Source organism: Gossypium arboreum, chromosome 11 (assembly GCF_025698485.1).
Source record: "Gossypium arboreum isolate Shixiya-1 chromosome 11, ASM2569848v2, whole genome shotgun sequence".
NCBI classification, from domain to species: Eukaryota; Viridiplantae; Streptophyta; class Magnoliopsida; order Malvales; family Malvaceae; genus Gossypium; species Gossypium arboreum.
In genome coordinates, this window is record NC_069080.1 from 126,605,182 (window position 1) to 126,620,444 (window position 15,263).

The 15,263-nt window shown below is 35.3% G+C and overlaps 2 protein-coding genes across 2 annotated transcripts; one reads left to right on the top strand and one right to left on the bottom strand.

Annotated features, from left to right (window-relative positions):
- Nucleotides 1-229: 229 nt before the first annotated feature.
- On the bottom strand, nucleotides 230-10,175 carry LOC108473508 (trafficking protein particle complex II-specific subunit 130 homolog). The gene is made up of 21 exons (XM_017775110.2): nucleotides 9,747-10,175; nucleotides 9,044-9,273; nucleotides 8,677-8,858; nucleotides 8,261-8,444; nucleotides 7,873-7,963; nucleotides 7,133-7,293; nucleotides 6,734-6,823; nucleotides 6,486-6,647; nucleotides 6,333-6,394; nucleotides 6,075-6,165; nucleotides 5,398-5,561; nucleotides 4,997-5,210; nucleotides 4,046-4,591; nucleotides 3,749-3,958; nucleotides 3,112-3,526; nucleotides 2,916-3,006; nucleotides 2,626-2,710; nucleotides 1,753-1,942; nucleotides 1,295-1,593; nucleotides 867-957; nucleotides 230-754 (listed from the first exon to the last, which is right to left on the bottom strand). The coding sequence occupies exons 1-21, from the start codon at nucleotides 9,808-9,810 to the stop codon at nucleotides 579-581; spliced, it is 3,798 nt and encodes a 1,265-aa protein (XP_017630599.1). The 5' UTR covers nucleotides 9,811-10,175; the 3' UTR covers nucleotides 230-578.
- A 90-nt stretch (nucleotides 10,176-10,265) lies between these two features.
- LOC108473507 (peptidyl-prolyl cis-trans isomerase CYP37, chloroplastic) lies at nucleotides 10,266-14,839 on the top strand. The gene is made up of 12 exons (XM_017775107.2): nucleotides 10,266-10,517; nucleotides 10,852-11,112; nucleotides 11,194-11,283; nucleotides 11,474-11,569; nucleotides 12,031-12,138; nucleotides 12,356-12,405; nucleotides 12,791-12,893; nucleotides 13,195-13,248; nucleotides 13,678-13,833; nucleotides 13,933-14,055; nucleotides 14,354-14,403; nucleotides 14,495-14,839. Exons 1-12 carry the CDS (start codon nucleotides 10,344-10,346, stop codon nucleotides 14,634-14,636), a joined length of 1,407 nt encoding a protein of 468 aa, XP_017630596.1. The 5' UTR covers nucleotides 10,266-10,343; the 3' UTR covers nucleotides 14,637-14,839.
- Nucleotides 14,840-15,263: the final 424 nt, after the last annotated feature.

Sequence of the window (15,263 nt, forward strand, 5' to 3'; positions counted from 1 at the left end):
GTACCACATACAAGTATGGATGGATTTGATATCAAATACAAGTATATGTCTAACACAGGCATATTCAATCTTTTTCAAACTTTTCTATATATTTGAAAAATTCTTGGGGAATCATATTCCCATGCATACGCCAAAAAAATGTGTCCGACATAAACATTGGACACAAGTGCTTTAATAAAAATTAAGAGTTGTACATGACTTTTTAAAAAAAAAAAACATGATGAGAATATGAACTCAAAATGGAATTGAATCGCATTGATATGCATAATGTGTTGTGCACAGCTATTACACAGTTCTTTGTATATGTACTGATATTGAAGGCACTGAAGGAACTATCTATTCTGATCTAAATCAACTAAGTTCTCTTGATTCTTTTTCTTCCAAAAGTTGAAAACTTACAAAAATTGAGCAAAATCAAAACAGAGACATGAATTTTATCTCGGACTTAGATTTTCGCCGAATGGAATCTACTTTGAAAGCCGAAAAATATGACCTGATTAAAGAAGCCAGGAAAATCATGCTGGAACACAGAAGGATGAACTTGGAGCAGGAGGCAAGACGCAAACCAGCCAGGAAAATCATGCTGGAACACAGAAGGATGAACTTGGAGCAGGAGGCAAGACGCAAACCAGGTGACATCCGGCAGGACTGCAGCTTATACTCACTTCATCGATACCCGGAAGCCCAAGATGAGGAGGGTGGATGTATCCAGCAACAAGGGGCATGCATAATATGGAAATAACTATCCTTGAACCTGGAAAGAAATGACAATTTCAAGCAACAGAAATGAAATATTAATGCTTTCTGCTTAGCTGCAAAGCACAGGAATCGGTATTAAAAGGTAAATAGGGAAGTTGTTCGTAAACCTTGCTTCATGTCAAGAGAAACATGCCCTCTTTTCCTCCCAGCAATCATCCATTTATCAGAATTTGCATTGATTTCATATAACATCTTGTCCTGTCATTACAATAAACATAATTTGTAGTAGCTGAATGTAAACAAAAAGTAGAAGCGTTGCACAGTATTCACTAATAGCTTCTCTAAGGATTTTCCTTCTACAAAGCAGGCCATAGTCTGGGGAAAGAGGGAAGGATTGCAGTTGTTAGGATCCGAACCCCAAATCTGTTAAATGCAACCTCTTAGGTGTGACTAAATGAATCAATTATGTTAAGCCTTGGGTGATGTGGGTCTTTTTTTAACGAGAAATATGCCAAAATTTAACTCGACTTCTAGTGCATAGGTTCATGCTTATACCCGACTGAATTTGGTGAATGATAAGATTGTTTTAACTTACATTGTTTTGAGGAACTCTTTTCTCCTCAATGTCTTTCAACCTTTCAACCCTCCATTTCATGGTAACAAGTTGCCCAACTCGAATACTATCGGAAGGAAGAGGTAGAAATCCTACAGCCAGGCATGGGCTAAGGACAGGCTGCTGCAGAAAAAGAGCACTCCTGAAGACTAAATTCTTACTAGTATCCTCATCATTTTCATTCGATTTCATAGCCACAGGTGGGTGTGCCCCAATGGTCCTATCACCAGAAATTTCATATCTTATGTTTAATTTGTTTTCTGCTGGTACCTTATTTTCATCTGTAAAGCAAGAGATTGATTGATTTTCATAAGTATGAGGCAATGTGAGAGGGTATAACATATAGAGGTCAATGAATTTAATTTGAATAAACAAGAGTCAAAGAAATAGAAGCCTACATCCATATACCCTCATACGATAAAAAAAGGAAAAGTCGGTACCTTCAGCAGTTTTCTTCTCCAAGCATAAACAGAATAGGAGTCCAGCTCTTGAACTTGGAGATATGACGAGAGGAAAGAATGCAGAAATAGGTCTTCCATTACCTTGTCCAGCATGTGTAAATCCATCGTGAAGGTCAAGCCAAGCATCATAAACAGACAATGTGGCATTCACTTGGGAGTGAAGAGTTACCTGGAAATGACATGAACCAACATGAGCTTCATGCAAAATATGATCTGCCGGTTGATGAGCTAAAATATGTTAGAATTGTGATTGTTTGGCGGAAGATAAATTGGTGTGTTTGATGTGATGATCCTATTGTTTTGTTTCTTACATTAGCATTGTATTCTCCAGACATTGCTGGGGTTTTCTATTTTATTAATGAAAAAACTTTTGCAGAGCATAAAAGAAAAGAATGAGAATGTAGTTTTCAGCATAAAACATGAATGGTACGATTGAAACAACCTCTCCTATTCACATGCAACACATACATCTACTTTACCACATACAATAAATTTCTAATTCAACATGCACTGCCAGTTTATTTCATATGAAGTCGTATAGTCACTGGTTGAGTAATTCCATTAAAAAGGTATAAGCTTATCACATTTGTGGATGCTATACATCAAGGTCAAGCATGTCATATGACAACTGAAGATGAGCATCAAAAGTAGATCAGACAAAAGTAATACTAATTTCGATAAAATTATTTATAATTTCTAGTCAATTAAAATGTTCATTGCAATCTCCAATATATAAGAAAATCAAGACATGAGGAGTCTGAGCTCTTATATTTATAAATTATAGTCACTTCATTAACATGTTCCAAAAGAAACATGCATACACGACTGTGGTTGAAACTAAGGACATACAACCTGCAAAAGCAAAGTCCTATCATTGCACTGATTGGTGACTCTTGTGCTCACATGGAAAGGATCACTGAAATGCAGAGCTATGGTTCTGCACAATAGAGTAGAACACGTAATAAAGTTCAGAATTCAAATGCAAAACCAGTAAAAAGCCAGATAAACAAAATATGAGAGACTGTGTTGAGGGCTTATACAGATGCTGGTGGGTGTGTTGTGAATGTGAGTGAGTGAGAAAAAGAGAATTCATACTCAAATGTATAGAAAAACTAAAATATATATATGAGGAAAGGCACTACGTGTCATAGATCTGGTTCTTTGATATCCCAAACTCAAGCTTCAAAGCTATTGTCCTCATTCTGTCCACAATAATTTGTTTCTCAGGGGCCCCTGCCACAGCATGCAACATAACATAAATGATCTATCTATCAGATGCAGAAAACTCTAAAAACTAAAACCATCATAACTTTCTTGTGCTTTTTTCTTTTTCCTGACCTGAAGATGACCCTCTTGCAAGCTTATCATCAATAGCACGAATAGGAATCCATAAAATTGAGGATACATCACTGGCCCAATCTGGAAACTCTATTTTGCCGCTTACAAGACGTAACTGCTCAAAGTGTTTATCAGCAGCTGGAGAACAATCTTTTGCAGCCGCAGAACTATCTTTTGTAGCATCACCAGAGTTTTCCGTACCAACCGAGCCCTGTCCAGCCTTTTTGTAGCTCTCCATCTCAATGGAATGTGAATCTTCAATCATTAAACCAGGACCAGTATCAATATGCAAGACAGCACCTTTTAAGGAGTAGTTTATAGGCTGTGCTATAATTCCAATCCACTGAGTTTCATTAATCAGTAAGGCAGATGATATACTTGCAGATAGATCAGCTAGAGGTCTTGGTTTGAAAACCTAAGTGAAAGATAAATTTTGATCAGAAGATTGAAGAAATAGAGCAAAAGAATGGACGGCTTCCTGATATTATAGCTGTGAATGTTACCAAGTTATACTTTTAATAATGAAAACAGTTTGCATTTTAAGATGATGATGAAAATTATTGTCCTAACATTTCTTAATCCATATTACATGAGAAGACTACTTCAAATCCAAAAGAGAGATGGACAGAGAGAGTACCTTCAAGATAGGCCGGGTTGGCTTCTCATAGCTCATGAAATCATCACTATCTGCTGGACCTCCCTTGGAAAAACTATGAGATCTGAATGTCAACTGTCCAATGTGACCAGTAAGAACTCCCAAGACATAGGAACCAGGCTTCTGTGGTGGTAAAGGAAAGGTGATTGTATTCCTACCAGGCTTTAGTACAGTGGCATTAGAGTTCCGTAACTGAAATATGAATCAAATTAATGAGTCATATCATGCTACACCATAGCTAATAAACATTCTAACGTCATCTTGTCTTAGAAACCATACCTTACCACCTTCATCAGCATTATATGTAGCCATCAAAGTGAGACTAAGAGAATCGAGAGTTATATCATCAGGAAATCCACTCCAAACGGTCACAGATAAGGTACCAGTATCCCCATCACATAGTGCCATAGGAGGCCCAGGATTTCCAGAAAATGTAATTAATGATGATACGTCAAGAGGAACATGGTGCGTCATTTCATTATGTGCTAGATTAACAACTTCTGATTGAAAAGCTTGGCGTTCCTTTGATGAGAATAAACCTTTATCTAGCGAAAGCAATCGCACACAGGAGGACAGGTAGCCAGCTTCATCATTGAGTGACTTTTGACATTCAGCTAAATTGGGCAAGACTTCAGCTAATAAATCTTCCCATCCTTCACCAGCATAAAGGGCACAAACCTTCTCATATGACTTTGCAGCTAGGTCAAAGTTCCCACGCTTAAAGCAGACAGCCGCAATTTCACCATCAAGGACAACTCCGTATCTTTTCCACCAAGAATGGTGGTAATTGTCAGCAGCACCTTTAGTGAGCTCCATATATTTTTGCTGCCATGACCCAAATAGGAATTGATGAGACAAAAACAGAAGATACATAAAATATTGAATATCAGTGCTCCCACATCAAAAAATAACTATTGGACTATAGAATGAATAAAGGTCTAACAAGTAACATCTAAACTCTTAGGGACTCAAAGTGATAACCCCAAGGAGAATGTAATTTTGGTGTAAATGTTTGTTAATTTTTTTTAAGGAATCAAATATGAACGGGGAGGAGATAAGAGATTGTCAAGTATATTCAATTCAACTAGCAAGGGCTGAAGAAGAGATTGTCCTCTCCCTCCCTCCCAAAAAGAATGGTTCTCAACAGTGGAAACATGAACAGTACATGTGTGTAATGGTTCTCAACAGTGGAAACATGAACAGTACATGTGTGTAGCCTTAGTTTGATACCTCGAAGTTCTCTACAGATGACAAAATTTTCTGGAGATCAGGATTTGAAATTGTTTTCTTCAGAGCATGTTCAGCAGCAACAAAAATTTCAGCAAGTCTCATAGGACGACCAATTGAGCAATCGAAATTTCCAGGAGATGAGTATGTACGTGACATCATAAATCCATGTGCTTTATCTGCTTGGGGCATCTTTGCTGGTACATCTGCAGCTAATCTGTCAGAATGAATATATATTTACTTGACATAACTTTTAATTCTGAAAAACAAAATGGCAAAATGAAAATGAAAAAAAAAAAAAAAGGTCAATTAATTTCTTTAAATGAAAATCTTTCAATTGAATAGTAACTCATCTTCATAAAACAGCCAAGAAACATTTGCCTTGATTCTTGAGATTTCCTTACCCATCATTGAACCCTAGACTGCCATAAAAAATCTCTGATGAGTTTCCAACAGAACGTGAAGACCTTCGCCGGTTTGCCTCACGTACAAGGATAGTAGGTTCCAGTGGCAAGGGTTTCCTCTGAATGCCAAAGTGCTTGACTCTAGGAGTTTCTTGCAGGATCATCTGAACCAAATAAAGAAAGTAAAGCTGATCAAAATAGAAAAAGACATTAAGGGACTAGATAATTGTGTATGCATAAAGCTTATGACTATGATAACATGCAATTGCAATGATGCTTTATTAAAATCTAGAACAATAATAATATTCAAGTGGTATGATCATATAGCACCTTAAATTTAGAAGCTATGAACTTGACAGCTGAATAATGATTGCCATTAAATAACCTATATTTTGAAGATTTAAAGTGTTATTATGTACTTCCAAAACAGGGCCACTTTCTTCGAAGTTTTAGCAAGGTAAGGTAAGGAAAGACCACCGTTAAACAATAATTCTATGTTGATCTGAAGCATGCAGACAATGAAAGACACAAGCTACTAACTTGATCTAGTTTCTTCTCTCAGAAAAGTTTCTACTTCGAAAAAGGCTACTGAATAAGAATAGGTCATCATGCAGCGAACCTATCCTTTTCTTTTTTTTCTGGTTTTATGAGTTTTTAGATGTGGAATAATAACATGCCTTTTCTTTCACAACCACCTCAGAGGTAGCATCATCTGGAACTGAAGGCCAAACTGCCGGCTTGGGCCAAGGCAGCATGCTTAGAGAAGCACTTCTCAAAAGAAAGAAACAATAGAATTAGATTGTGAGAAAACTGGCCTCAACTCAAAAGAAAGAAACAATAGAATTAGATTGTGAGAAAACTGGCCTCAACTGCACAAGTAGCCAAATTCATGGAAAGTCAAAGGTAGATTTGATCTCCAAAAATTGAATGCGTACCTGTTAACAGGACTCCTTTCTATCTCTGTTCCATATCCAATTAGATATGCAAGCCTCAATAACTGCCACAATTATCAATATGTTTCAGTGGTTGTTCTACAAAATGACAAATGACATCCCTTATTTATTTAAAACAAGAAATAAAAAATTTACCTTAATCCTACATAGTGAGTAAAGATCACCTTGAATGCGATAGAACTCCTTTTCTGTCTCAGGGGCTACATCTTCATCATTATATTGAATACTGGTTGCATCAACTAAAGCCAAGCATGCAGTGATTACCCAAACTTCACGCATACAGAAGGGCAAAATACTCTACAACAAATCCATGAGGAAAGAAACATGAAAAATGAAAACAGTGACCAAACTGTTGCTGGAAGAAAATAAACATTATCAAATACCTCATTTGATTCCAAGGCTTTTGAGAAACTAATTATAAATGAATAACCCCTCGAAGCAACCTCAAAAGGACGATTCAGTTTGAATAAGAGCTGCAAGTTAACACTAATCAGTGAGACACAGTATAGGCACACACACAGACATTCCAACTATGGGCTTGAAATTAATAAACCAATTACGAAGAAAGAAACACACATCGAACATTTGAAGGAAGATTAAAGTTAAATCATGTGGAATTGCATAGCCAACAGCTGTTGAAAAATTAACCATAAGATTCCAATAACCCATTAAGAAGGGCATTTTGATAAATTTCTAAAAATTGACAATAACAAACACAAACTCATTTTAGTGGTAATTACTCACGAAATCAGATAGTGTGATGCATAAGTACTTAAAGTCACCTTTGATTGACAAGCAAAGAGATACTGTCTGAATTCAAATTCCCTGAATGAGTCACCTTGAACAATCTGTGTTAATGATTTGTTTCCAGGGTTGAGCAGTGCTGCCCGATCATCACCACAGTCTAGTCCTCCAAACTCCCTATGTTTCCCACCCATATTAACTGCACTTATATATTAATAAATAAGATCAAGAAGTGCTATGGGATAAAAAGAAATTAACAAAATTCACAAGAAAAGGGGAGCATTTCAAGAAAACACCTTCACAATTACCAGTCATAGATTTGGCCTTATGACAAATGTGCTCACATATCTACCAAGTCAACTCCAAAAAAAGAAACTGAGATATGCAGCCATATCACATTAACATTGTGTCATAATCAATATCTTGGGGCTGCCAAATTTCAAGTACAAGAACTACAGGAAAAAGTTAAACACTATATAAAGAATGGAATTTGATTATAAGGAAACTTATATTCACATTACAACAGGGAATAGTTATTTATAAGTTTGTATGCATTGAATGGTTACCTAACTACCCACCCTTATTTAGTAGAAGCCAAATAGTTAATCAGCGTAACTTTATTGTTTTCAAGTGTTACAAGAGAACCTTAAAAATAGGCATGTGCCAAAATCACAGTGCAGATTGGAATCATAAACAGAAAAGAGAGTATGGAGTATCAAAGTTAAAACAAAACAAAATGCGTACTCAACACATAGGAACATATATATATTATTCATACCTGTTTCCAAGTAGCATAATTCTAGTTCATCATATTCACGTAAGGCATCCTCGTGAAGATGAGCAATCTCAAACATAAAAGCCAAGCTTTCCTAAGAAAAAGAAAAATGAAGCACTAAACATCCAAGCTTAAAATAATCTGTTTTTTATTTGGGATATGTAAACTAATGTGATAGTTAATAAGGATTTATATTAATTAAACAGCAAAATAGGTTTGGCCAAGTTTGCCTTTTCTTTTACAATCTCCAGAGATAGAAACCAGAAAAGGATTATGATATATGTTTAAGATAAAAATGGAGCTGAGGTAACACAAAAGAGTGGAAAATCATAAAGTTTATCCCCAGATCAATATCAGTCATGACTGCATTACTTTCAGAAGAGGACCAAACCTTCAGAATGAAAAAATTACAGAAGTTCCAAATCGGCATGAATCGTTGTTCACTAAGCTTGCGTATCTCATCCTCATAGAATTGTATTCGTCTATCCAATGTATTTTTGATAGAATCCATAATCCTGAACTCTAACTCTTCCCAAAAATTTGGTTCAGGACCATATATGTCAAATTTGCAGCACCTAAGTGAAGCACAGTTTTAGAATATCAGAAAGCGACATAGGAAGTCAAACACCAATTTCCTGAGGGTGCTACTTTCAAAGTTTCGCCTAATTTTTCTTTTGCAAAGATTTGGAACATGCATGCAGAAGATCAAAGCATTACTTCAACACTAAAATCATTGGCAACAATACAAATAGTACTTGTGAAATCAATAAGAACATATATGCAAGCTGCTGAGAGCCACAAGCTCACCTTTCCCTCTTCTTGGAGCTGAAATCAGCTTCAAATTTGGCATATACTTTCTTAGCCATTTTAGTGGCCTGATCATTGTTTGGATGAGCTTTAGATAAAAATATAATAAACCATTCGCGCTCATCATTTTGAGCAAACACTTTCAGGCGTGGTTTAACAATATTCTTGAACTCATCAAGGTCCTGGGGACAATGGACGTGAATAAAACAGTAAGCACACATACAAAAATGAACATCAACATGTAAGATTGAACCAGACACCAATAAATAAAATTTAGAAAAAAAAAAATTAAAGAACCGTTTTATTTTTCTCATTGTGTGGTCATAGGTCTATGAATCTGTAAACTGGTTAACAAGATCGAAAGTACCTCACATGTAACAAGAACCAGAGTCGCATATGGCTCTCGAAACCAAAATAAGTACTGCTCTTGAGGAAATCTGCTACGTAATCTTGCATCAGTGGTTAACACAAATTCAGCAGGCAAATTCTCCAAAAACACAGGGTTACGGGTCTTGTTATTCAAGCAAGCTCTTTTGAATGGCAGCCTCTCTTCGAAATTGTTCCTGACGGCAGGCCATAAGTCACTGACATCTTCAACTGTAAACGGTTCATTTGCAACAGTTAGAAATATAAGTAAGGAGAATATCATAATAGATTCCTTGCTAGTTCATGACTTCATGCTAAGACATGGCTCACCTGTTATTATTAACATACAAACATCTTGCAGAGCAGCAAACTTGGAATTCATCCAATTAGAAAGTAAGAAACTAGACTCCATATTGACACATTTAATAAACAATACATTTAATATGAATTGATATATTTTGCAGTTTGTATTGAATTTATATTTACACACAAAATACATGAGAGTGACCAATCAATCCCTCAGTCTTTGAAGAACCCACTTCGTAAAATCAACTAAAAAGTTTAAAGCTCAAATCATCAATAATTAACACCAACCCTTCATAAATTTCCACAACAAAAATCCAAACAACTTACAAATTCCCCCAAAAAGCGAAAAACCCAAACCCAAAGTTAAAGAGTTTCAATTCAATTAAAAAGGGATTTACCAGCAATGATGAGATGAGCACAAGCGCTCTTTATTGTTTGAAATTGAGCTAAATAGTTTGCCATTGTTTTCTTTTTGCGATCTACAATAAACTAAAAAAATCCATAGAGCAAATGCAGAAATGTGAAGAAGAAAAAGGGAAAAAAAATGGGTTTATTCCAGTGAGATTTTAAGTGTTGGTTTCGCTTATACTCCCAACTCTCTCTCTCTCTCTCTCCATGGATTCAAATCAATCTCCCAAATTCCTCGTTTAGCTTTTCGGTTGAGACAAGTTGGATTAAGTCAAAGTAAAAATTAATTATCTAAATTTTTTATTAAATTATAATTTAAGAAAATTAAATCCCTTCTTTGAGCAAAAATTTCAAGCTTTTTTATTGAAAATTAATCAAAAACATTTTATAAATGAAAAAAATTGCATTTATTTCTTAGAGGTGTAAAATCCAAACACGTCCTTAACTTCATCTGCCAAAGCCCAAAACCATCCAATCAACAGGTTCCACGTAATCACATTTCTAGATGAGGCGCGCCAAAACCTCTTCCATCTTTCCTTTCTGTAACGACCAGCCTTCTACCTTTTTTTTTTCCCTTTTTCTTTGCAATGGTGTTTCCTTTATCCTCTTCCATTACTCTTTCTTTCAGTCCTTCAACTCCAAAGCGCCATTTTTTATCGACCCATTTCGCTTTTCGATTCAGTCAAGCTCGTAGTCAAGAGAATGCAAGACCCTTTCAGCTTAAAGTTCAATGCAAGGCTTCTAAAGAAGCCTTTGTCAAGGTTGGGGTTTTACGTTGAATTCTTGTTGAATTTACCTTTATATAATTTGTGGGTTTAATGCTTTGAGTCTGTGTTCTGTGACATGGTACTTCTTAATTTCATCTCAATTTAGAACAATTTAGATAGACCATGATCTATGCCTATGACTAGCCATATGCTACATGATCTTTTTTGGAGTTAGGATGTATCATTGATGATTCCGTATAAATGAACTAAAATTATCCAAGCAGTTTACTAGTTCTTAGTCATTAATCTTTTCTTTATGATTCTTTTTCAAACCCAATCCTGTTTTCAAGCTTTTCCCTACATTCTAAAAGTGCATTTAGTGATGCAGGATAAGTCACAATGCCGAAATATTCCTACAAGTTTCAACTTGTCAACTTTGATTAATGGAACGATGAAACTTGAGAATGTGATTGCTGTGATACTTATTTTAGCCGAAATTACCTCTCCATTACCTTTAGCTGGTTGGGACTTCTGGTCTATTTCACCTGCCAATGCTGTGCTTTACTCTCCTGAAACAAAGCTTCCAAGGACAGGGGAGCTTGCTTTAAGAAGGGCTATCCCAGCAAATACAAACATGAAGGCTATACAGGTTTTAAACTGATAATTGAATTCACATAGGTATGGTTAGATGCTAATCAGCCTTTTTTTACCATCTTTCTTTTGCTTATAGGATTCTTTGGAAGATATTTCCTACCTGCTAAGGATTCCACAAAGAAAGCCTTATGGAACTATGGAGGGTAATGTCAAGAAAGCTCTAAAGGTACCTAGTAGTTCCTTTTGTATAAAATTTAAATAAGTTAAGGAACTCATACCATTGGAGCTTACTCATATTTGAATTCATCTTTGTTCATTCTATGTTGTTTTCCCATGTCAATATCATGTTCCTTTAAGTATATGCATATGGTTTTCCTTATTCTCTTTTGATTTTATAACTCTTTGATTAACTTCAGATAGCAGTAGATGGAAAGGATTCTATTTTGGCAAGTATACCAGCAGATCTAAGGGAGAAGGGTTCAACTCTTTACTCATCTCTTGTTGATGGGAAGGTACCGTGAAAGAAAAAAATCATCTTAACTTAAATGAGACACTCGATAGTTTTTATCTACTTTTGTTTCCTTGAGACCACATTCCAGCAAGAATAACTACAAACTACTTTTTGGTTCACCAAAGGAAGAAAAAGAACCTGATGAGAATTTTAAATACAGCATCAGATATTTAATTTGACCCTCACCCATTTGAATATAATTTGTTTCTTGAAGTAACTTAATATCTGGTTTGTAGCCAGAAAAAAGTATCCTAATATCTGAAAATGGAATGCCTTTTTTCCTTAGATTGCTTTTTATCACATCAAAATGCTCAAGCAAAAAGTTTATATGGGTTAACCTATGGTTCCGGGGCTCAGTTATGTATATTATGCTTTGGTAGGGAGGACTTTTCCCTGATGAATGGATTCATTCATTTGCAGAGAGACCTCATGGACTGATTGTGGTATTCCTTGGTTTACTAGGGTGGATTGGAAGCACTCCTAAAATCTATAAAGGATCAGGATCCAGATAGAGTATCTGTTGGCCTTGCATCTTCACTAGATACCGTTGCTGAATTGGAGTTGTTGCAGGTAAGTACTATACTAGTATTCCCTAGTTATACTTTGTGCGTATTCTGATTCATGATTTTCGGTAAGATATTTGAAGGATCAAAATATTGATTGACTTCCTTTACTTGTGTTATAGCTGCTGATTTTATATGCAGAAATTTTGTTGATTGTATGTGTTAGGTTTAGTTGTTAAAATAGTACAAGTATAGTGACATCTCAACTTATTATTGTGGAATAGGCCCCGGGGTTGTCCTTTTTGTTACCTGAGCAATACTTGAAATATCCAAGGTCAGTCTTCTACAGCCAAAGTCAGAATTTCAATGTTTTACTGAGGGTTGTTATATTTATATGTTTTAAATTGATTGGTTAATGCAATTTATATTTTTAATCTACTTTTAGTTTACCTATTTTGAAGCATGCAACATAGTTTTCCCCATTTTCTTTACTACAAACATACTTACATGCAATTCTATTATCTTTTTAATATCTAGCTGTTTTCTCTACTATTTGACTGCTGTTTATATATTTTTACAATTCATTTGCTCTATGGTAACAATTTTTCATTCAGTGCCCGTTTGGCTTGCATGATTGCATTTGTGATTAGTAGGCTTTAAGTTTAAACCGGTTTTGTCTCTACTTTTTTATTTTAAATGGTGTTAGTTATGGTCTCTAGGCTAACAGGGAGAGCAATTGTTGAACTTACTATTGAGAAAGGAGATGGTTCGTCATTTTCCCCAGAAGCTGGTGGTGAACTCAGAAAGACTGCCACAATTCAGGTATGTTGAACCTGACAGTTCTATAAATTTGTCCTTTTGCGTCTATCACCTTAAGACTCTATCACATGTCGATAGCAACTGTCTTGCTACATCTCTGATTGTCACCTAACACGTTATTTGGAGCTCAGGCCCCAGAACGAAATTGAATACTGCTGAGACAAACCAAATCATGACAATTGCTCTAAATCTGCTTACTATACCATCTTTCGTGAGGGGTTGGGGGTGTTGAAAACAATAACAGAGCTAAGTTGAATGACGCTTTACAAATTTACGGTTAACTGATTATCTTCTACCAATTCAGGTTGTTTTGGATGGATATTCAGCACCACTAACCACCGGAAATTTTGCAAAACTGGTAAGGTAGTTAAACTTCTTATTTTTGACATTGGTTTTTATTGCAATATCATTTTACATTTTAAAATAAATTCAATTAGGTCTATGCTATAAGTTTAATGACATGTTGTTAATGTCTTCACTATTGCTGTCCATTGACGGATGATAGCATGACTATACCCTCATAAAAGCAAATGCTTTTCCTAATCAACCTTAATAGTTGGAGCAGAGCCTTAATTGGTTGAGCTATATCTATCTGTTAACGATAAACATAGCAAGGCTGAAATCTTACTTAGTTGATGAATCGGTTTGTGCTTTGATCTTTCTGATTAAAACCATGCTAGTTTCCTGTATGCGAATTGGTTAAAAATGCTGCAATATTTGTGAACAATAGCAATTTAAGGTGATTGAACCACATATACATTCCTAAGAATTAGTTATAATTCTTCAGGTGACAGATGGAGCATATGATGGAACAAAGCTGAGCTGTATTAATCAAGCTATCATCTCTGAAAACGATACTGGAAAGAACGGTTACAGTGTTCCCCTAGAAATAATGCCATCAGGACAGTTTGAGCCTTTGTACAAAACAACCTTAAGTGTTCAGGTATGACTCCATAGCTGATTTTTTACATATATCCAGAAATTGCAGCTATGCCATTTTCCAATTTTGTGTTCAGTCTCATTCTTTTATTTCTCCTGGTAGGATGGCGAATTGCCAGTTCTTCCCCTATCTGTTTATGGAGCTGTTGCTATGGCACACAGTGAAGTCTCTGAGGAATACTCGTCACCATATCAATTTTTCTTCTATCTATACGATAAAAGAAATGTAAGTATACTTCAAAGCTCCATCTAATTCAATGCTTACTATCTGCTTCCTATGTTACCCAAACTTGGTGTGAGTGTCTAATATGGCTATGCGTCCATCACAAGTATTATGAAGTTTTTAAAAAAGGTTTTTCCATATATATAAATGACGAAATTGCGGTAGCCATAACTGAATATGGGCCAAACACAGATATACTGGTAAAATAGTCTACTTCTACCATCCCCTCACCCTTGCCTGTCCAATATATCTTCCAGTTATCTGGTTAAAGCTGTATAATGATGATTTTACTTGTTTATAGTCTGGTTTGGGAGGCATATCGTTTGAAGAAGGTCAATTTTCCGTTTTCGGGTAATGTCATCTTATCCTTTGGATTACATACATCTATGTATGAGCTAATTGTTGGCTAGACTTTTCATATGAATTTAACTTCAACATACAGATATATAACTGCTGGAAGAGAGATTCTACCACAAATAAAAACTGGAGATATCATCAAATCTGCAAAGCTAGTTGAAGGTCGAGATCGCCTTGTATTGCCAAGTGAAGCTAAAGAACTTCTTCAAAAAGGGTCATCTCCATAATTTTTGAAGTCCATGTATCATTCTCAAAATTTAAGTGGTAAGGCTATTCTATAAGCTGTAAAAGTCATTTTTGGAGTTCTTGCTGCAGTTTTAATTGAAGGTATTTACTCTTTTTAATATGAATTTTTGTTGTAAATTATTAAAACTACTTTTACTTTTTAAATCAATTCATTGAAGCTTTATTAACAAGCATTAGTTCTAAATTACTTGCATCCATTGTTTCTTCTTAAGAATTCTTTACATTCATCCACTTTATCCCTTCAGAAATACAAGAAGAATGGACTGGATGGAGAACAAATTTGAAGCTAAGATTTTACTTTCTTCAAGCCACATATTTAGGCAATATTTTTATGCATGAATTAATTGATTATTAGTCTAAAATTCAAGATAATGTTAGCAAAGATGCACAGAAACTTCGTAAAAAATAGTAGTAAAGAAAAGTCAACAAAGGTTAATAAATTTTCTCACAGAAGTCTCATATTACTTTCATTATATAGATATAATATCTAAAATTATCAGATTAGAAGAAAAGCCTTTACATAAAATATCTTGAAGAAAAAGGCAGATTCCCGAATCTCCCTGGCAATTTCATGGGCTTAAATTCTTTGATGAAACGTTTGATTTCTC